The following is a 22,861-nucleotide window of genomic DNA, read 5'->3' as shown; positions in this document are numbered from 1 at the left end:
TGTGTCTACAGTATCTCAGTTTGCAAAACACCTTGAGGTTTTTCTCAGATACACTGATAAAGGAAAATTGTTGTTGAGTCACACAAGAGGATGTTTCAACAGGTAAGGTGTAATTAAGCTTTTGAAATATTGTAAATAAAAAATAACAGGTGTAGAGATTTAGGGAGAGAACTGCAATATATAGTCATAGAGAAGTACAGCACAGAAACAGGTCTTTCGGCCCATCTAGTCCATGCCAAACAATTTAAACTGCCTACTCCCAACAAGCTTCAACCTTCCGTATCCACGTACCTACCTAAACTTCTCTTAAATATTAAAATTGAGCTCGCATGGACCACTTGTGCTGGCAGCTCTCATGACCCTCTGAATGAACAAGCTTACCCTCATGTTCTGCTTAAACTTCTCACCTTTCACCCTTAACCCATGACCTCTGGTTGTAGTCCCACCCAACCTCAGTGGAAAAAGCCTGGTTGCAATTACCCTGTCTATGCTCCTCATAATTTTGTATGCCTCTATCAAATCCCCTCTCAATCTTCTACTTCTAAAGATTACAGTTCTAACCTATTCAATCTTTCCTTCTAACTCAGGTCTTCCAGATCCAGCAACATCCTTGTAAATTTTCTGTGCACTCTTCCAAACTTATCTACATCTTTCCTGTAGGTAGGTGACCAAAACTGCACACAATACTCCAAATCAGGCCTCTCTAAAGTCTTATACAACTTCAACATAACATCCCATCTTCTGTACTTAATACTTTGATTTACGAAGGCCAATGTGCCAAAAGCTTTCCTTATGACCCTTTCTACCTATGACGCCACTTTCAACAAATTAGGTACCTGAATCCCAGATCCCTTTGTTTTACCGCACTCCTCAGTGCCCTGCTGTTCACTGTGTAAGACCTATACTGGTTGATCCTACTGAAGTGAAAACCTTGCACTTGTTTCCTTTAAATTTCATCTGCCATTTTCAGCCCATTTTTCCAGCTGATGCAAATCCTTCTGCAAGCCATGATAGCCTTCCTCACTGCCCACTTGGTGTCATCTGCCAATTTGCTGATCTAGTTAGCCATATTTTCATCCAGATCATAGATAAAAATGACAAACAACAAAGGACCCAGCACTGATCCCCGCAGCAAAACACTCATCACAGACCTCTAGTCAGAGAGGAAACTCTCTACTACCATTCTCTGACTTCTCTCATAAAGCCATATGTAAGAAGCCATGTTGTTCTGGACCCCATGGACTCTTTGGTCCTACCTCCTACAGGCTCCACCTTATTAGTATATTTTTTAATTTGCACAGTTTGTCTTCTTTTGCATATTAGTTGTTAGTACAGTTTTTTATGTGTCGTTTTTCATTGATTCTATTGTGTTTCTTTGTACCTACCATGAATGCTCACAAAAAAATGAATCTCAGGGTAGTATAAGGTGACACACATTTGACAATAAATTTACTTTGAACTTTTTAAACTTTTTTAACTCCTTCTGCCTATCATCACTCCTCACCTGGATCAACCTATCATTTGCTGGCTTCTGTCCACCTTTGTATACTGGCTATCACCTTCTATCTTTCAGTGAAAGGTTTTGCCCCTAAACCTCCACTGCCCATTACTTTCTATAGACGCTTTCTGACTCCAGTATCATACTTGTTGCCATCAGCAGCCATCTGTCCCCTTGTCCATATTTCCATGTCGCATCAGTGTGAACAGACAACTTAAATTTACGAGCCTGAGAGGTGCGATGACGTCTGAGTGAGTGGCAAACATAAGGTTTATTGAAACAGAAGGCCTTTCATCCATTCATGTTTCCCCCACCGCCCAATAAAATCATAGTGAATCGATACATACAGGTAAAGGCATGCCATGTTGGTACTAGAAGCATGGTGACACTTGTGGGCTGCCCCTGGCATATCCTCAAGCTGTGTTGGCCATTAACACAAATGATGTATTTCACTCTACATTTCTATGTTTCTCTGTACATGTGAAAAATAAAGCTAACAAAGCGAATCTTCCACTTTAATGTCACGTTCATACATGGCCCCCATTATCCCTCAATTCCCTTAATAACTGAATATTATTTATTCTCTCTGCTAGATAAAGATACAACCTCTTGATAGTGACTGATCCCACCTCTTTGAGTGAAAAAATATCCTCTGAATTCTCAACAGAATGGTAGACATAATATCTTCCATGATCCACTCACCTCTCCTATTCAATTCTTTCCTCTTCAGTCCTTTACCTCTTCCTCCTATCACCACCCAGCTTCTTACTTTATCGCTCCTCACCCACTCACTCCTCCTGATCTCACCAATCACCTGCCAGCTTGTACTTCTTCATCTCTCCTCGACTTCTCATTCTAGTTTCTTCCCCCTTCCTTTCCTGTCCTGATGAAGGACCTTGGCCTGGAATGTCAAATGTTTATTTTCCTCCATAGATGCTGCCTGACCTGCTGACCCGATTTTGTGTGTGCTGTACCTTATCAGAAAGATCTCTCCCAAAATGAAAAAATACCCATTTATTCTTCTCTTTTTAAAAAAAATTCCTATCAACTAAACAGTCCTCAATCCAGAACATTATATTACCCAATACTAAGTGCTGGCATCACCTGGCTTACATAATGGTCCATTCATGAGGACTGTCTGAGTTGTTTCTTGCCAAAGTCCATTTTCTATAGCTACCCATATAATATCACTACCCACAGTGTTCACTTGCTTTGATTCTTTTCATGCATTGAATAACCAATCCTACACTACCCATAATTAAACTAATAGAATTCATACTGTATTCAGTCATTAACAATTACCATGAAATACTTTATTATCATTATTACTAGTTTGAAAAATATGTGGAAATTGTGCAGAAGAATTTCCATAAGTGAGGTCATTTGTAAACGGGGTAAGTCCCTGTATTCTAATTCCGTGTGGCACTTAATCAAAAGCCTTCTTAATCTCTATTCACTCCACATTAACTTGTTTTCCTTTATCTTTTAAGTTAATTACAATATCAAATAAGCCCAAAAGAATTTGTCAAACAAGACTATCCTTACAAGAGTCCTTGTTGACTTTGCTGAATCCTATGATTGTTCTCTGAGTGCGTTGTTAGCACTTCTTCAGGAGCATTTTCTTCATAAGACTATATGACATAGGAGCAGAATTAGGAAATTTGGCCCATCAAGACTGCTCTACCGTTCCATCATGGCTGATTTATCATATTTCTCAACCCCATTGTCCTTCCTTTTCCTTGTAAACTTTCATCAAGAACCTATCAACCTTGGCTTTAAGTATACCCAATAACTTCACCTTCACAGTCGTGAATTCTACAGTCACCACTCTCTGGCCAAAGAACTTCTTCCTCATTTCTGTCCTTCTATTTGAGGCTGTGCCCTCTGGTGTTGGACACCCCATGGGAAACATCCTCATTATTAATATCAAGCTAACATGCTGGCTGTCCATTTTTTTTCTTCTTTCTAAAGTAGTTGGGTTAGTTTGCTGCTGCTTTATCTATGTGAGCCATTCCAGACTCTTGTGGAATTTTGAAAGATGACAGTCACTGCTTCGTACCATAACCACCATTTCCATAGCAACCTCCTTCCAAGTAGCAGCACGTACAGTAGGTCACTGTGTTCTGGGACTTAAACCCTCCCTATCATTGAGCACATCTACAAGGAGTGTTGCCACAAGAAAGTAAAATCCATCATTGGGGACCCCCACCAATAACGTCTTGCTCTCTTCTCACTGTTACCATCATGAAGAAGGTGCAGGAACCTTAGGTCCTACACCACCAGGTTCAGGAACAGTTATTACCCTTCAACCATTAGGTTCCTGTGCCAGCATGGATAGCTTCACTTACCCCAACACTGAACCGATTCTACCACCTATGGACTCACTTTCAGGGACTCTACAACTCACATTTTCAATTTTATTTATATATGTATGCATGCCTGTACTTATTTATTTATTTTTAACAGTGAGTCTTCCTTTTCACATTGGTTGCTTCTCAGTCTGTGCTTATGTGTAGATTTTCATTTATTCTATTGTATTTATAGACAATAGACAATCGGTGCAGGAGTAGGCTATTCGGCCCTTCGAGCCAGCACCACCATTCATTGTGATCATGGCTGATCATCCAAAATCAGTATCCAGTTCCTGCCTTATCCCCATAACCTTTAATTCCACTATCTTTAAGGACTGTATCCATCTCTTTCTTGAAAGCATCCAGAGACTTGGTCTCCACAGCCTTCTGGGGCAGAGCATTCCATATATCCATCAACTCTCTGGGTGAAAAAGTTTTTCCTCAACTCTGTTCTAAATGGCTTACCCCTTATTCTTAAACTCTGGCCTCTGGTTCTGGACTCACCCATCAGCAGGAACATGCTTTCTGCCTTCAGCGTGTCCAATCCCTTAATAATCTTATATGTTTCAATAAGATCCCTTCTCAGTCTTCTAAATTCCAGAGTATACAAGCCCAGTCGCTCTAATCTTTCGACATATGACAGTCCTGCCATCCCGGGAATTAACCTTGTGAACCTACGCTGCACTCCCTCAATAGCAAGAATGTCCTTCCTCAAATTTGGAGACCAAAACTGCACACAGTACTCCAGGTATGGTCTCATCAGGGCCCTGTACAGCTGCAGAAGGACCTCTTTGCTCTTATACTCAATTCCCCTTGTTATGAAGGCCAGCATGCCATTAGCTTTCTTCACAGCCTGCTGTACTTGCATTCTTGCTTTCAGTGACTGATGAACAAGGACACCTAGATCTCGTTGTACTTCCCCTTTTCCTAACTTGACACCATTCAGATAGTAATCTGCCTTTCTGTTCTTGCTACCAAAGTGGATAACCTCACATTTATCCACATTAAACTGCATCTGCCATGCATCTGCCCACTCACCCAGCCTGTCCAAGTCATCCTGCATGCTCATAACATCCTCCTCACATTTCACGCTGCCACCCAGCTTTGTGTCATCGGCAAATTTGCTAATGTTACTTTTAATTCCCTAATCTAAATCATTAATATATATTGTAAACAGCTGCAGTCCCAGCACTGAACCCTGCGGAACCCCACTGGTCACCGCCTGCCATTCCGAAAGGGACCCATTAATTGCTACTCTTTGTTTTCTGTCAGCCAGCCAATTTTCAATCCATGTCAGTACTCTGCCCCCAATACCATGTGCCCTAATTTTGCCCACTAATCTCCTATCTCGGACTTTATCAAAGGCTTTCTGAAAGTCTAGGTACACTACATCCACTGGCTCTCCCTTGCCATTTTCATAGTTACATCCTCAGAAAATTCCAGAAGATTAGTCAAGCATGATTTCCCCTTCGTAAATCCATGCTGCCTTGGACTGATCCTGTTACTGCTATCCAGGTGTGTCGTAATTTCATCTTTTCTAATTGACTCCAGCATCTTTCCCACCACTGACGTCAGGCTAACCGGTCTATAATTCCCTGTTTTCTCTCTTCTTCCCTTCTCGAAGAGAGGGACAACATTAGCCACCCTCCAATCCACGGGAACTGATCCTGAATCTGTAGAACATTGGAAAATGATTACCAATGCGTCCACGATTTCTAAAGCCACCTCCTTAAGTACCCTGGGATGCAGACCATCAGGTCCCGGGGACTTATCAGCCTTCAGACCCAACAGTCTATCCAACACCATTTCCTGCCTAATATAAATTTCCTTCAGTTCATCCATTACCCTAGGTCCTTTGGCCACTATTATATCTGGGAGATTGTTTGTGTCTTCCCCAGTGAAGACAGATCCAAAGTACCTGTTCAACACGTCTGCCATTTCCTTGTTCCCCATAATAAATTCACCCGTTTCTGTCTTCAAGGGCCCAACTTTGGTCTTAACTATTTTTTTCCTTTTCACATACCTAAAGAAGCTTTTACTATCCTCCTTTATATTCTTGGCTAGTTTACCTTTGTACCTCATTTTCTCTCCGCGTATTGCCTTTTTAGTTACCTTATGTTGCTCTTTAAAAGTTTCCCAATCCTCCGGCTTCCCACTCGTCTTTGCTATGTTATACTTCTTCTCTTTTATTTTCATACTGTTCATTACTTCCCTTGTCAGCCACGGCCCCCCCTTACTCCCTTAGGATCTTTCTTCCTCTTTGGAATGTACTGATCCTGCACCTTCCGCTTTATTCCCAGAAACACTTGCCATTGCTGTTCCACTGTCATCCCTGCTAGGATATTGTTCCATTGAACTTTGGCCAGCTCCTCCCTCATAGCACCATAGTTCCCTTTGTCCAACTGTAATACTGACACTTCCGAGTTTCCCTTCTCCCTCTCAAATTGTAGATTAAAACTTATCATATTATGGTCGCTACCTCCTAATTGCTCCTTTACCTCAAGGTCCCTGATCAAATCCGGTTCATTGCACAACACTAAATCTAGAATTACCTTCTCTCTGGTAGGCTCCGGTACAAGCTGTTCTAAGAATCCATCTTGGAGGGACTCCACAAACTCCCTTTCTTGGGGTCCAGTACCAACCTGATTCCTCCGGTCTACCTGCATGTTGAAGTCCCCCATAACAACTGTAGCATTACCTTTGCGACACGCCAATTTTAACTCTTGATTCAACTTACACCCTACATCCAGATTACTGTTTTGGGGCCTGTAGATAACTCCCATTAGGGTCTTTCTACCCTTAGAATTTCTCAGTGCTATCCATACTGACTCTACGCCTCCGGATTCTATGCCCCCCCTCGCAAGGGACTAAATATCATTCCTCACCAACAGAGCCACCCCAGCCCCTCTGCCCATCAGTCTGTCCTTTCGATAGGACGTATACCCTTGAATATTCATTTCCCAGGCCCTGTCCGCTTGAAGTCATGTCTCTGTTATTCCCACAACATCATACTTACCAATTTCCAACTGTGCCTCATGCTCATCCACTTTATTTCTTATACTCCGTGCATTCATATACAATACTTTTAATTCATTACTCCCCTCACCTCCCATATCAATTCCTATTTCACTTGGCCATACTGTACGATCCCTTCTTGAGCTTTCTGCTCTGTTGATTCTGCTGTCTTTCTTAACTTTTCTTGTTCTCACTTTCCCTTTATCTCCATCCTTATATTTCCAGTTCATTCCCTCTCACCCCCCCACTACTTAGTTTGAACACACCCGTGTTGCAGAGGCAAACCTGCACCAGTTCCTCAGCCACACATTCAGATCCATTATCTTCTCTGTTCTTGCCCACTCCAGCATGAGGAACTGGAAGCAAACCAGAGATAACCACCCTGGAAGTCCTGCTTTTCAGCCTTCTTCCGAGTTCTCTGAAGTCACTCTGTAGAATGTCTTTCCTCTTCTTCCCCACGTCATTTGTGCTGACATGCACCACCACTTCCGGATGTTCACCTTCACTCTTGAGGATTCCCTGCAATCGGTCCATGACATCCTGGATCCCGGCACCAGGGAGGCAACACGCCATCCTTAAATCTCGCCTGTTGCCACAGAAATCCCTTTCTGTACCTCTCACTATGGAGTCCCCTACTACCACGGCTCTGCCTGACGTCCTGTCTCCTCGGCTTTGCTTCAGCGCCAATTGTTGACTCGCAGACCTGATCGCCTCTCAGGCTGGCATCATCTTCTGTCCCAACAGCTTCCAAGAGGGTGAACCTGTTTACGAGAAGCACATCCCCTGGGGTCTCCTGTACTTCAAGCATCCTTTCCTTGCTCATCGTCGCCCCCCCCCCCCCTCGGGTATCCTTGGTGTAACGACCTCACTGTAGGTCCTGTCCAGAAAACTCCCCTTTTCCCGGATGAACCTAAGGTCATCCAGTTGCCTCTCCAGTGCTGCAACACGGCCCTCAGAAGCTGAAACTGGCCACATTTTCCACCGGTGTAGGAGCCAGAGGCACTATCAGTGTCCCTGACTTCCCACATGGTGCACACAGCACACTGAATCAGCCTAGCAGTCATCTGTTCACCACTTCTCACTCTCTCCAACTGTATTTATTTGTTCTACTGTAAATGCCTGCAAGTGAATGAATGTTAGGGTCATATATGGTGACAAATAAACATTTTGATAAAAAATTTATTTTAAACTTTGAGAAAAGTGCACGACTGGACAGGCCTTAATGTCGTACTAACCCTGATAGCAGTTAATACTACCATAGAGTTAGGTAGCATAGCAGTTAGTGGAATGTGTTACAGTGCCAGAGATGGGGTTTCAATTTATGCAGCTGTCTGTAACGACTTTGTACATTTTCCCTGTTACCATGTGGGTTTCCTCGGGGTGCTCCAGTTTCCTCCCACATTCCAAAGATTTGCAGTAAGGGTTAGTAAGTTGAAGGCATGATACATTGGTGTTGGATTTGTGGTGACACACACATGTTGTATCATGACCCGAACTCTCTTATAATCTATGCCTCAACTAATGCTCATGATCTCATAGGCCCTCTTCACCCAGGGCATCCCCTCTTCGCATTGCTACCATCAAGGAGGAGGTACAGGAGCCTGAAGACACATTTCAGCAACAGCTTCTTCTCCTCTGCCATCAGATTTCTGAATTGTCAATGAACCCATGAACACTACTCAGTATTTTACTGCTCTTTTTGCATTACTACTTTAGTTTAATTTTCTTTTTTTTTACTGTACTTATTGTAATTTATAGTTTTTATTATTATTGTTTACAATGTACTGCTATCACAAAACATCAGATTTCATGACATATGCCAGTGATATTAAACCTGATTCTGATTTTGAACCTGAATCTGATGCTGATTCACCACTTTATCTGTCAGTGCTACAACTTTTAGGAATCTGTGAACTTGTACCCCAAATTCATTTAGCTCCTCAGAACTCCCTGGGACCCTGCCATTCATGGTGTATGTTTCTCCAGCTCCTGTCTTTAATTTAATGCTAATTTTGTTGATTAATTTACCCTAAACATGCAGAAGAGGCCATAGACTGGCATGTTCTGAGAAGGTTATGGCCCATATATGGCAAATGGGACAAGCTTGGATGGGGTATCCTGGTCAGCATGGGCCAGTCAGGCCAAAGGGCCTGTTTTGTGCTGCATGATTCCATGATCCTACTGAGCTAAGATCCTTGCTGTCTACTACCTTCCTCCCCTTCTTCATACACCAGGGCCAGTCCCTCCTATTCCATTTTTTCTGATTTCTTTGAAAAATTCAGTATTCTGAAATATTTCATTCGCACTAAGGTCACTATGCAACCATATCCTGTAATTTTTGAATGCTTTCTGTCCCTGGACTGTCCTGAGAACTTTGACTATTCTTGCTTTATCATTGCCTTTGAACTATTTTTGAATGTCACAGGCAATTAAAATTTAGTCGAGTTAATTTAAATATATAAAGGCATAGAAAAGTACTAAATTTCTTGTTTGAAATGCATGGGCAACAGTACTACTACAACTTCAGCACATGTTTCAGAATGAAGATCTTGATCGGTCAGGGAGATGGGCTGAGGAAAGGCAAAGGGAATTCAACTTATTAAGTATGAGGTGATGCATTGTGGATATTCAGACCAGGATAGAACTTATACAGCAAATAGCAGGGCAACAATGAGTGTTTTGGAACAGAGGGAGTTGGGAATACAAGTGCAGAATGCGCTGAAAATGGCCAAAGAGGACAGGGTGGTGAAGAAGGCATTTAGCATTCTGGCCTTTACCAATCAGAGCACCGAGTTGCCGGGCTGGGTCTTTATTTCTTGGAACTTAAGAGAATGAAGGGAGATCATATCAAGTCAAGTCAAGTTTATTGTCATTTAACTATGTACAGGTATATAACGTATATAACTATATAGTGGCATGGTTAGAGCATTGGCTGATTGGTAGGCGGCAGCGAGCGGGAATAAAAGGATCCTTTTCTGATTGGCTGCCAGTGACCAGTGGTGTTCCACAGTGGTCAGTGTCGGGACCACTTCTTTTTATGCTATTTATAAATGATTTAGATGATGGAATAGATGGCTTCGTTGCCAAGTTTGAAGATGATGCAAAGATTGGTGGAGGGGCAGGTAGTGTTGAGGAAATAGATAGGCTGCAGAAGGACTTATACAGATTAGGAGAATGGGAAAATGAATTGGGAAAGTGACAAATGAAATACAATGTTGGCAAATGCATGGTCATGCATGTTGGTAGTTGAAATAAATGTGCAGACTATTTTCTAAATGGGGAGAAAATCCAAAAATCTGTGATGCAAAGGGATTTGGGAGTCCTTGTGCAGCACACCCTAAAGGTTAACTAGCAGGTTGAGTCAGGTAGTGAGGAACGTAAATGGAATATTAGCATTCATTTCAAGAAGTCTTTAATACAAGAGCAGGGAAGTGATGCTGAGACTTTATATGGCACTGGTGAGGCCTCACCTTGAATATTGTGAACAGTTTTGGACTACTCATTTAAGAAAAGATGTGCTGGCAATGGAGTGGGTCCAGAGGAGGTTCATAAAGATGATTTCAGGAATAAAAGGGTTATCATACGAGGAACATTTGATACCTCTGGATCTGTAATCACTGGAATTTAGAAGGATGAGGGGTGAATCTCATTGAAACCTTTCAAATGTCGAAAGGCCTAGACAGAGTAGATGTGGAAAGGATGTTTCCCATGATGGCGGAGTCTAAGACAAGAGGGCATTACCTCGGGATAGAGAGGTGTCCATTTAAAACAGAGATGCGGAGAAACTTCATTCATCAGAGAGTGGTGAATTCATGGAATTTGTTACCACAGGCAGCTGTGGAGACCAGATTGTTAGGTGCATTTAAGGCAGAGATTGATAGGTTCTTGATTGGACGTGGCATCAAAGGTTACAGGGAGAAAGCTGGGGAGTGGGGCTGAGGAAGGGAAAAAAGGAATCAGCCATGATTGAATGGCGGAGCAGACTCAATGGGCCAAATGTCCTAATTCTGCTCCTATGTCTTTTTGTCTTACATAATGTTTATAGAAATGAGACAACGTTTCTCCGAACCAGATTAGAAGAGGTGTTTAAAATTATACAAGGCATGGATAAGGTGGATGGCAATAATCTTTTCTTCAGGGTTGGGGAGTTCAAAGCTAGGTTTAGGGTGAGCGAGGAAAGATTTAAAAGAGACCTGAGGGGCAACTCTTTCACACAGAGGGGTGATGAGTCTATAGAACCAGCTGCTAGAGGAAGTGGTTAAGGCAGGTACAGTAGTGTCATTTAAGAAGCATTTGGACAGATACATGGAGGCACAGGGCTCGGAAGAACATAGACTGAACACAAGACTAGCTGGGTGAGCATAATTATTGGCATGGATTGGTTGGGCCAAAGGGCTTTATCAGTGCCATATTGAGCTCGGCCAGGGGCCATGGTTGAGTGGTCGGCGACTTAGTCTTAGTCTGGTGAGGAGGGTGTGCAGACACCCAGCAGGATTAGAAAAAACAAGACCTGACAAAGGGTGGATGAGCTCCTCGTGAGCCAACGGCCATCTTCCGTGGAAGAGATTAAAGCCTCACCACGAATCTACGAGTCGTATGCTATGCACCTAGTTAGAAGAGATATGATGAACTTGGGCGCTGCACCGTGTGCCTGGACCTGCCCAAGGCCTCCGCCTAAGGAAGAGCCAAGCTTGGAGAAGTGGCCGCATCTGGAGGCCGACATGGCCTCGGGCTCGAGTTTGGCGGGGGCGCCAGCGGTCGATGCCAAGGCGGCTAACGAGAACAAACTGGAGGAGAGGCTGTACTCGGTGCTGTCGCAAGATCGAAGAAGGTGGAGGTGCATAGTTGCCAACCCCGGATTCGGGACGGCACCCACTGACTGACTGATTGCTCTCTCACTGTATGCCTTTGATCATTACAGCCAATGCTTGAGATTGAAGGTCTCTGCAATTAAACTGCCCATCAATGACATTAGGACTTCTGTAGGACTATAACCAATTAACAATGTCTTCCACTGTGTATTATCAAAAACATGCTAGTGTTTTCTCTGTGGACAACCTAACAAGTCCTTTTTCAAAATTTCTACATGCTGACTAATTCGAAAGTCAAACGAAACTGATAGATTTTTAGACATTTATTTATCTTATTATTTAAGAGATTGAGCGCGAAATAGGCCTTCTAGCCCAACGAGCCACACTGCCCGTAAACCCACCTATTTAACACTAGCCTAATCACAGGACAACTTACCATCACTGGTTAACTACAAACTGGTACTTCCTTAAACTGTGGAAGAAAGTGGGAGAACCCAGAGCAACTCCACGAGCTCACATGAAGGAACATACAAACTCTTTACAGATGACACCAGAATTAAACTCTGAACTCCAATGTCCCTAGCTGTATTAGCGTCACGCTACACACCCGTGGCGCCCCAGTAAAGGGATATGGGGTTAGTGCGAGAAAGATCTGATCTAAGGTCATGATCTGAATCACCAAAATCTGCTTTGATTCCATTACAGCCACTAACTTGTTAAATCATGAAGCAGACAAAAAAAAGCTGAATGCCTTCTTTTTCTTTTGTTCTAATGTTTTGTTTAACAGCATCACTTGAATCTGTAACCAATTATTGCAAAATATCCCCTCAGACACTTTAGTAGGCAAAAACTTAATATTTAACTCCAAGATGTGAAAATTGTTCTCTGCTTCCTGTGTTAAATGGATAATATGGAATTTGATGAGTAATTAAAATAGAATTCCATTAATTAAATCTGCTGTTTTAAAAAGGACATGGTTTAAGCAAATTAAATCTACATCCACTGCAAAAACAGCAAAAACCTTTATCGTTTTGAAAATGTACCAGCTATGAACTAAAAGTTGGGAAGTAGGTGTAAATTAAATACATCTATTGTTGGATACAAGCCCAATTGCTTCCACTTGCATGTTACATTCTTGATTCTGCAGTTCTGCAACATAGATAGAAATAAAGGTCTTTCAGTCCAAGCCAGAGTGATTCCGTTCCTTTTCATAATCTTCAGCGACTTTGTAGATTGATCTTATGTTTTGTGCTGTCATGCTTAACATTTTCTAAAGAAAGATCTGCATTTTTAAAGCAGTTACATGAAACACTAATGCCCTTATATGGAAAGGCTTATGAAAAGTAGTGGATACAGCCCATTCATTCACATGTAAAGCCCTCCCCATCATTGAGCACATCTACACAGGGTGTTGTAACAGGAAAACAGCATCCATCATCAAGGCCCCCACGATCCAGGTCCCCCACGATCCAGGTCATACTCTCTTCTTACTGCTGCTATCAGGAAGAAGGTACAAGAGCCTTAGGACTCAAGTTACCAGGTTCACGAACAGTAATTACCTATCAACCATCGGGTGCTTCAAAGGTAAAAGTTCTAAGTTCAAAATAAATTTATTAACAGTGTACATTTATGCCACCATGTACAAACCTAAGATACATTTTCTTGTGGGCACACTCAATAAAACCAGGAAATACAATAAAATCAATTAAAGACCACACCCAAAAGGACGGACAATGTGCAAAAGATGAGAAACTGTGCAAGTACAAAAGAAAAACAGTAATAATAATAATAAATAAATAAACAATAGGTATTAAGAACAGGAGATGATGAGACTTTGAAAGTGAGTCCATGGGTTGTGAGAACAGTTCCGTGATGGGGTGCATGAAGTTGGGTGAAGCTATCCCCTCTGCTTCAAGAGCCTGATGGCTGAGGGGTAGTAACTGTTCCTGCACCTGGTGGTGTTGGTCCTGAGGCTTCTCTACATTCATCCTGATGGCAGCAGTGAGAAGAGAGCCTAGTCTGGATAGTGAGGTTCGTGAAAATTGGTGCTGCTTTCCTGCAACTCTGTGCATATATGCTCAAAGGAGGGGAAGGTTTTATCCTGATGAACTGGGCTGTGTCCACAACTCTTTGTAGGATTTTCCATTCAAGGGAAATGGTGTATCCATACCAGACTGTGATGCAATCAGTCAATATACTCTCCACTACACATCTAGAGAAGTCATATATGGTGATATATATGCACTTTGATAATAAATTTACTTTGAACTTTGAACTTTAACAGCATCAACAGAGACATTTTTTGAGTTTGGTGGGAAGGACGAAATAGGAATCCTTTTGATCAAAGAGAAGTCTTCAGGGAAACTGTCAGAAGCCCTGGTTCTGCAGAAAGCAAGCTTCAGCACTTTTGGATTGCAGGAAATCAGTCCATTTGAATCTCAGCATTACAGTACTGCAGCAATATATGTGCACCTTTGATGTCTGTATTTGACTTTGAACAACACACTTGGGTCTAATTTAGGAGGGGTTACTTTATTAAAACTAAATGAATTCCTCATCTTCCCATTCATTAGTAACGACACAATTTCACTTCTCAGGAAATAAAGTTAAACATCGCCTCCAAATCTTCTGATTTGATCTAATATCAGTGGCAAATGTCTTGAAATTTGTAAAGTATAGTACATATCTTAAAAACTCATAAATTACTATTCAAATATGAATATGAATTAAATTAACTAAGTTTGCACAATGAGAGCAAAATAAAATAGTGAAGTGGTGTACATGAGTTCATTGTCCATTCATAAATCTGATGGATTTATTTAAATGTCAAGATCTTAAGTTTAAATCTTTGACTGGATAGCTTAACTTTAAAAAATATAACCAGGAAATGCATTAAGAAATAAATGATTTAGAGGATCCATGCTATAATTCAATAGCAATTGATCACATCCCTCTCTGGTTGCCATGTTAAAATAAAAGTAACTTCTATTTATATATAGCATTCTCCATTTTGCTCAATGTTCTTTTAAATAAAAGATGAGCCTATGTTTGTAACCAGTACAACATATGATATTTAAGAATTCTTAGTCACTCATTACTGGCAAAGAGTTTGTCCTGGTCAACAATGCTCTGTCAAACAGCATCAAAAAAGACATATTAATTTAATCACTGTGGAGTGAGATTTCCCTTTCATTGAACGTGAGGGTATGTGTCAACTTGTAATAAATAGTTCATTAAAAGTAAATGTGAGTACACTGGGCAATTGGTGTATGTGTTTTAAGGCTAGAGACCAGTCATGTCTTCCCGCTCTTAGTGGGAGCTTATTATATTCAAAATGGATGTAGTCTATCAAAGCTATTCATCACACTTGAAGAACATTCTTTTGGAATCAAAAAGCCAGTTCCCTAATGGGTTCTAGGGACCCATACTCTCTCATGTGCCCAATAATTCTCCATTATTCTCCTACCATCTACCCTCACAGGTGGTAAATTACAGGAGCCAATTAAGCTGGCTTATTCTTGCTTCTGCTTCTTATTTTTAAACCCTTCATAAGCACAAGCACCTCTTCTTAATCTTCCCTAAACTGCTCTAAATATAACTCCAGTCAGTCTTTTCTCTGCACTGATAAAATATGATTTGTGGAGAGAAAAAAAATTGACTGATCTCAAACATTTTCTGCTATATTTCTGATTTCCAGCGCTTTCGTGGATGTTTTGCTTGTCAATGAGAATTAAATATGATTTCTGTATTGGGTGGTTAAATTGAAAATTGGTGCATTGGCTCATACAATCCATTTGAGATATTGATGCATTTATTCCCCATGTTATACAGCACTGGCTCAACAAGTGTAATTAAATAAACATCCCCATATAGTCTCCTCAATAAGCAATACTTTCATCTATTTCATGCCCTTTCATCTCACAAAGTGCTTTATAGCCGGTGAATTACTTTTTGAAGTGTAGTTACATTGATGTAAGAAATGCTGATACTAAGATCTTTCCAGAAAACGTGATTTGAACTTACCCTACTTCACAGAAGCATGTAACGTACTCTGCGGAGGAAAGGGATTTGGTCCACTTGCCTATTCAAAGTTCAAGGGTCAAACAATGTATTACCAAAATACTTCTGTCATCATATACTGGCTTGATATTTATTGCCTTGTGGGCATTAACAGTAAGTACAAAGAAACACAATAGAATCAGTGAAAAACTGCACACAACAAAGCCTGAAATGCAATTGTTCATTTCCCTCCATTGATGCTGCCTGACCTGCTGAGTTCCTCCAGCATTTTGTGTGTGTTACTCTGGATTTCCAGTACCTGCTGAATTTAGCTGAATGGACTAAATAACATATTTCCACATTAGGTGATGATACAAATCCAGGTGGGATTTTGAGAATGGAGGAGGGGAAAAGGGGGTTTTGAAGGAACAAGGAAAATAAATAATCAGAGTAATGCAAAAAAAAGAAAAATGTAAGGTCAATAACTTCAAGGCATGAAACAGAAGAGACTGAATTTTTTTTATTAGTGAAAGCTTGCAAAATGTTGATGGTCAAAAGGATCTATGTGTCCTTGTACATAAATCAGTGAAAACTGCTAATCATTTGTTGCAAGTGATCAAGAAGGCAAATGGTATTGTAACCTTTGATAGAGGAGGGTGTGAGTAAAGGGTCTCAGACAAAACGTCAACACTTTATTCCCTTCCATCAATGTGTCTGACCTGCTAAGTTCCTCTAGCACTTTGTGTGTTGATTTGAATTTCCATCATTTGCAGAGCCTCTTGTGTTTTTGAGTACAGACCAAAACATGTCTTATACACAAAATAATCTGCAGATAGTGGGTGGTTTTTCAGCTGGAACCTACCAGCCTTCTCCTTCCCACCATCCCCCACCTTCTTTATAGGGCCTCTGCCCCTTCCTCCTACAGTCCTGACGAAGGGTTCTGGCCCGAAACGTCGACTGATCTTTTCCACGGATGCTGCCCGACCTGCTGAGTTCCTCTAGCGTGTTGTGAAAACGTCTTATTGTAGTTATATGTGGACATGGTGAGACTATACTGGAATATAGTATACAGTTTGGATTTTCTTCCCTCGAAGGAAAGAATTTATTTTCCATAGCATGAGCTTAATGAGGAGTAACCAGATTGGTTCCAGTAATGGTTGATTTGATACTTGAAGAGAAAGTGAATGGACAAAATCTGGAGTTTTGAGCAGTGAAGGATGAAATTTTCAATCAATTCAGTATAAATGATAACAATGAACAAATTCCATTTCAAAATATTTCCCCTGCTGAGGAATCTAGGATCTGGGATCACAATGGGCTCACTGAGATCCTTAACCTCTCACTTCGGCAGTCTGAGGTACCCAAGTGCTTCAAGCAGGCTTCAATTATTGTTAGCAGTGAGGAGGATGCTAAGAGGATGCAGGGTGACTTGGATAGGTTGGGTGAGTGGGCAAACTCATGGCAGATGCAATTTAATGTGGATAAATGTGAAGTTATCCACTTTGGTGGCAAAAATAGGAAAACAGATTATTATCTGAATGGTGGCCGATTAGGAAAAGGGGAGGTGCAACGAGACCTGGGTGTCATTATACACCAGTCATTGAAAGTGGGCATGCAGGTACAGCAGGCGGTGAAAAAGGCGAACGGTATGCTGGCATTTATAGCGAGAGGATTCGAGTACAGGAGCAGGGAGGTACTACTGCAGTTGTACAAGGCCTTGGTGAGACCACACCTGGAGTATCGTGTGCAGTTTTGGTCCCCTAATCTGAGGAAAGACATCTTTGCCATAGAGGGAGTACAAAGAAGGTTCACCAGATTGATTCCTGGGATGGCAGGTCTTTCATATGAAGAAAGACTGGATGAACTGGGCTTGTACTCGTTGGAATTTAGAAGATTAAGGGGGGATCTGATTGAAACGTATAAGATCCTAAAGGGATTGGACAGGCTAGATGCGGGAAGATTGTTCCCGATGTTGGGGAGGTCCAGAACGAGGGGTCACAGTTTGAGGATAGAGGGGAAGCCTTTTAGGACCGAGATTAGGAAAAACTTCTTCACACAGAGAGTGGTGAATCTGTGGAATTCTCTGCCACAGCAAACTGTTGAGGCCAGTTCATTAGCTATGTTTAAAAGGAAGTTAGATATGGCCCTTGTGGCTACAGGGGTCAGGGGGTATGGAGGGAAGGCTGGGTTCTGAGTTGGATGATCAGCCATGATCATAATAAATGGCGGTGCAGGCTCGAAGGGCCGAATGGCCTACTCCTGCACCTATTTTCTATGTTTCTATGTTTCTATACCGGTGCCTAAGAAGAATGTGGTAACCTGCCTCAGTGACTATCCACAGTGATGTTGAGGTTGGTGATGAAACATATCAACTCCTGTCTGAGAAGATGCCATTTCATTGGCTCATCACTCAACCCCAGAATATCTGGACAGGAAAGGTGTGTGCATAAGGATGCTCCTTATTGACAACAAATCAGTACTCAACACCATCATCCCCTCAAAATGAATCAATTAGCTTGAAGACCTTTGCCTCAATACCTCCTTGGTAAATCAGATTCCCGATTTCCTCACTTGCAGGCCCCAGTCAGATCAAATTGTCAAGAACATCTCCTCCACGATCTCCGTCAGCACAGGTGCATCACAGGGCTGTGTGCTTAGCCCCCTGCTCTACTCGCTTTGTACTTATGACTGTGCAGTTAAGTTCAGCTCAAATGCCATATTTAAGTTTGCTGATACTGATGACGCCACTTTGTGGCCTCCGTCGGTCATAGTCAGCCATGGGTATGTGCTTCTGGTAGTCACTGGTTTGTCGAGCAGCGTCGGCTGTGGCTATTGAGGCTGATCCTGGAACGGCAGGCTCTGCCACAGTTGCTGCATGTGTAGGGTGTCATGAAATTGTTGACCGCTGTCCACAAACTGACTCTTTCACCTTGCTCTAGGTGTTGCTGAAGAGTACCTCGCCATTTGTTGCGGTCAGCTGCTGTATCCGACCAGCACTCTGTGTTGATTTTTAAGGCTTTCATGTCATGCTTGCAGAGGTCCTTGAAGCGAAGCTGGGGTCTACCGATGTTCCTCTTGCCTGTTGCTGGTTCTCTGTAGAGGATGTCCTTTGGCAGTCTACCATCCTTCATACGATGGACGTGGCCCAGCCAGCGTGTCTGCGTTGTCTTAAAAGTGTGAACATTGTGGGAAGTCCAGTGCGGGAGAGGACCTCAGAGTTTGGGACTTTGTCTCTCCAGGTCATGCCAAAGATGAGGCAAAGGCTGCGCAGGTGAAAACTATTGACTTTCCTCTCCCGCTTGGAGTAGATGGTCCAAGTCTCACTACCACACAGGAGGGTGCTGATGACGCCACTGATACTGGCCAAATTAAAGGTGGTGACAAATCAGCATGTAGAGGGAAGATTGAAAATCTAAATGAGTGGTGTCATAACAACAACCTCTCAGACAATGTCAGGTCCATGAGCCAGTCTTCATCAGGGGACCAAGGGGTCAACATTGTTGAATTCTTCAGTGTTATTTCAGAGGATTTACCCTGGGTCCAGCACATAGGTGCAATTACGAAGAAAGCACGGCAGCACCTCGACTTGTTTAAAAGAGTACAAGGATTCAGCATGACATCTGAAACTTTGACAAACATCTACAGATGTGTGGTGGCATCAGAGCCAGTTATGGAAACATCAATGCCCTTGAATGGAATTCCTACAAAAAGTAGTGGATATTAGCCAGTCCATCACAGGTGAAGCCCACCCCACCATTGAGCACATCTACAAAGAGCATCCGTCGTCAATGCTGCCATCAGGAAAAGTTACAGGAGCCTCAGGATCTGCATGACCAGCATTAGGAACTGTTATTACCCCTCAACCATCAGGCTCTTGAATTTCACTGAACTGTTCCCACAATGTATGGAGTCACTTTCAAGGACTCTTCATCTCATGTTCTCAATATTTATTGCTAATTTATTTATTATTCTTATTTTTTTCCTCTTTTGTATTTGCTCAGTTTGTTTTCCTTTGCACATTGGTTGCTTGTCAGTCCTGTTGGATGTGGTCTTTCAATGATTATATTGTGTTTCTTGTATTTACTGTATGTGCCACAAGAGAACAAATCTCAGGGTTGTATATGGTGACGTATATGTACTTTGATAATAAATTTACTTTGAACAATTTCAGATTAAGGACTAGGCCAATTAGGACTGGAAAACCCTTCACTCAGGAAGATGGTGGGTCTGTAGGATCCTCTGTCCCAGTGGGTTGTGGCTGCTCAGACGCTGTGCTGATTTTAGGATATTAAGGGAATCAAGGAATATGGGAGTAAGTCTGAAAAATGGATCTGATATTGAAGATCAAACACACTGGTAGTGAATGGGAGGACAAACTCAAAGAGGATAGGATGGGGTCTGTTCTTAATTCTAATGTTCTTTACAATTGTAAGTTGTCCCATGATTAGACTAGGGTTAATCAGGTCTGTCACGAGTTGGTGAAGCAGCGCCTACTCTGTGCTGAATCACTAAAATTACATACAGTATATAATTTGTCCTTCTGCACCCCCCCCCCTCCACCCGGCCCATGTTGACCAAGTTTCTGATCTAAACTAGTATCTTTTGATGGCTTTGGCCCACATTCCCCTAAGCATTTCCTATTCATGTACCTGTCCAAGTACCTTTTAGATGTTGTTAATGCACCTGCCTCAACCACTTCCTCCGACAGCCTGTTCCATATATGGGCAGCCTCCTGGGTGAAAGTGTTGTCCCTCAGCTTCCTTTTAAATCTCCCCTACCCCCCTCACCTTAATCCTGCGCATCTAGTTTATGATTCCCCAATCCTGGGAAAAAGATGAGCATTCACCCCACCTCTGTCCCTCCTGATTTCATACACACACACACACACACAGCCAGTCTCTGAACCTTAAATCCAATGTAATTTCTTCCTTTCTTAACCTTTTCTCACGCCCATGGAAAATCTTGGATACATTTTGCTCTTATTCACGCATGGGAAATATAGACTGACCAATCCATTGCACTACTTCCCACAGTAGCTATGATCGTCAAAGGCCAGTTTCATGGTAATCTCTGCATCATGCTAACAGAAGGAAATAAAAACGCATTTCACAATTATGTTCTGTTGAAGGCTCTGTTATAATTATTGGCAGATACACCTACCTGGTGTATTCAGGAGACGAGAGTTCTTACAGTGGTAGGAAATTTCCTGTTCGCAGTGTTCCACACTGTTAATCATGGTTTTCAGCTGCTCCATACTGGCACTGTAGTTGAAGGATGCTATGTAAGGCCTGTCGGCTTTGGGAGAACCTTGCAATTTTGTTTCCCTCATGTTATTGTGCTGAATTATGGTCCAGGTTCTATCCTCTGTCAAAATAATGAGTACAAGATGTTAATGGAATATTACAGCTCAGTCTACATCCTGATACAAGACTGCTAAACAGGAAAATCAATTGCTGTTCTACCCAAACACCAATCTGTCGTCATTATGATTATACATTTACCATTTGAGCTGCTACATGGTGAATTTAAACTGGCATTTATTCATTTCAAATGCTTTCAGTTCATTAGTGAGAATAATGCATGCCTTCAGCACAGCCCACAGTCCACTCTCCTACAGTCAACCTTTGTCACTCTTTCCCCAAAATGCCGCACTGTGATAATGCAAAACATATATCAGTCTCTCAGGTCCAGAGACATTCAATTCAGTTCAAGATTGGCTTTATTTGTCACACGTACATAGAAACATCAAATCATAGAGTGAAATGGATAATTCAGTCAAATCAAATCAGCGAAGATTATGCTGGGCAGCCAGCAGGCATCACCATGCTTTCGGTGCCAATATAGCATGCCCACAACATACTAACCTTAACTCTTAAATCTTAGGAATATGGGAGGATACCATAGCACCGGGATAAAACATAGGGAGAACATACAAACTCTTTATTGAATTGAATTGACTTTATTACTTACATCCTTCATATACATGGGGAGTAAAAATCTTTACATGACGTCTCCATCTAAATGTGCAATGTGAAATTTATAGTAATTTGTAATAAATAGTATGTACAACAGGACAGTCAATATAACATAGAAATACAGTTGTGTCAGCATGAATTAATCAGTCTGATGGCCTGGTGGAAGAAGCTGTCCTGGACCCTGTTGGTACTGGTTTTTATGCTGCGGTACCATATCCCGGATGGTAGCAGCTGGAACAGTTTGTAGTTGGGGTGACTCAGGTTCCAATGATCCTTCAGGCCCTTTTTACACACCTGTCTTTATAAATGTCCTGAATAGTGGGAAGTTCACAACTACAGATGTGCTGGGCTGTCCACACCACTCTCTGCAGAGTCCTGCGATTAAGGGAGGTACAATTTCCATACCAGGCAGTGATGCAGCCAGTCAGGATGCTCTTAATTGTGCCCCTGTAGAAAGTTCTTAGGATTTTGGGGCTCATACCAAACTTCTTCCACCGTCTGAGGTGAAAGAGGTGCTTTTGTGCCTTTTTCACCACACAGCCGATATGTACAGGCCACGTGAGATCCTTAGTGATGTTTATGCCAAGCAACTTAAAGCTGTTCACCCTCTCAACCCCAGATCCATTGATCTCAACAGGGGCTAGCCTGTCTCCATTCTTCCAGTAGTCTACAACCAGCTTCTTTGTTTCTGCGACATTGGGGGAGAGGTTTTACGGGTAGTGGTGGGAATTGAACCCCGAATAGTGATTATTGGTGCTGTAATGTGATGTGCTGGCTACTGCTCTACTATGCCACTACAGCACCCAAGTAGGCCAAATGAACCAGTATGTTCATTGCGGTACCTTATCTCTTATGTTTCCACCAACTTCACTTCCTCTAACTACGTAACTTTCTTTTTAGACGTTTTTCTACCAGATGAGAGAAGAGTGAGGAGTCATGATATAAAGGTGCATAAAATCATGAGCAGGCATAGACAGGGTGAATGCACACACTCTTTACCAGGCCTGAAGAATCAGGAACTCCTTGACATAGACTTAGAGTGAGAGGCAAGCGAGTTAACAGGAAGCTGAGGGGCAACATTTACATTGTGGAATGAGCTGCCAGAGGAAATAGTTGAGGCAAGTACATTGAAAACATTTGAAAAAGTACTTGGACAGGTATATGGATAGGAACTGTTTGGAGGGATATAGGCCAAGTGTGAACAAATACAGT

At 42.0% G+C, this 22,861-nt stretch overlaps 1 protein-coding gene across 1 annotated transcript in view; it reads right to left on the bottom strand.

The window, feature by feature from the left end:
* Positions 1–22,861, bottom strand: part of LOC134346865 (contactin-associated protein-like 5) — a 1,591,243-nt gene that overhangs the window by 627,808 nt on the left and 940,574 nt on the right. The window contains exon 13 of the mRNA XM_063048670.1: positions 20,835–21,038. Coding sequence (XP_062904740.1) covers positions 20,835–21,038 — 204 coding nt within the window. The remainder of the gene's footprint in view (positions 1–20,834; positions 21,039–22,861) is intronic.

This window comes from Mobula hypostoma, chromosome 5, assembly GCF_963921235.1.
Source record: "Mobula hypostoma chromosome 5, sMobHyp1.1, whole genome shotgun sequence".
NCBI classification, from domain to species: domain Eukaryota; kingdom Metazoa; phylum Chordata; class Chondrichthyes; order Myliobatiformes; family Myliobatidae; genus Mobula; species Mobula hypostoma.
This window is presented reverse-complemented; position numbering and strand designations above follow the sequence as displayed.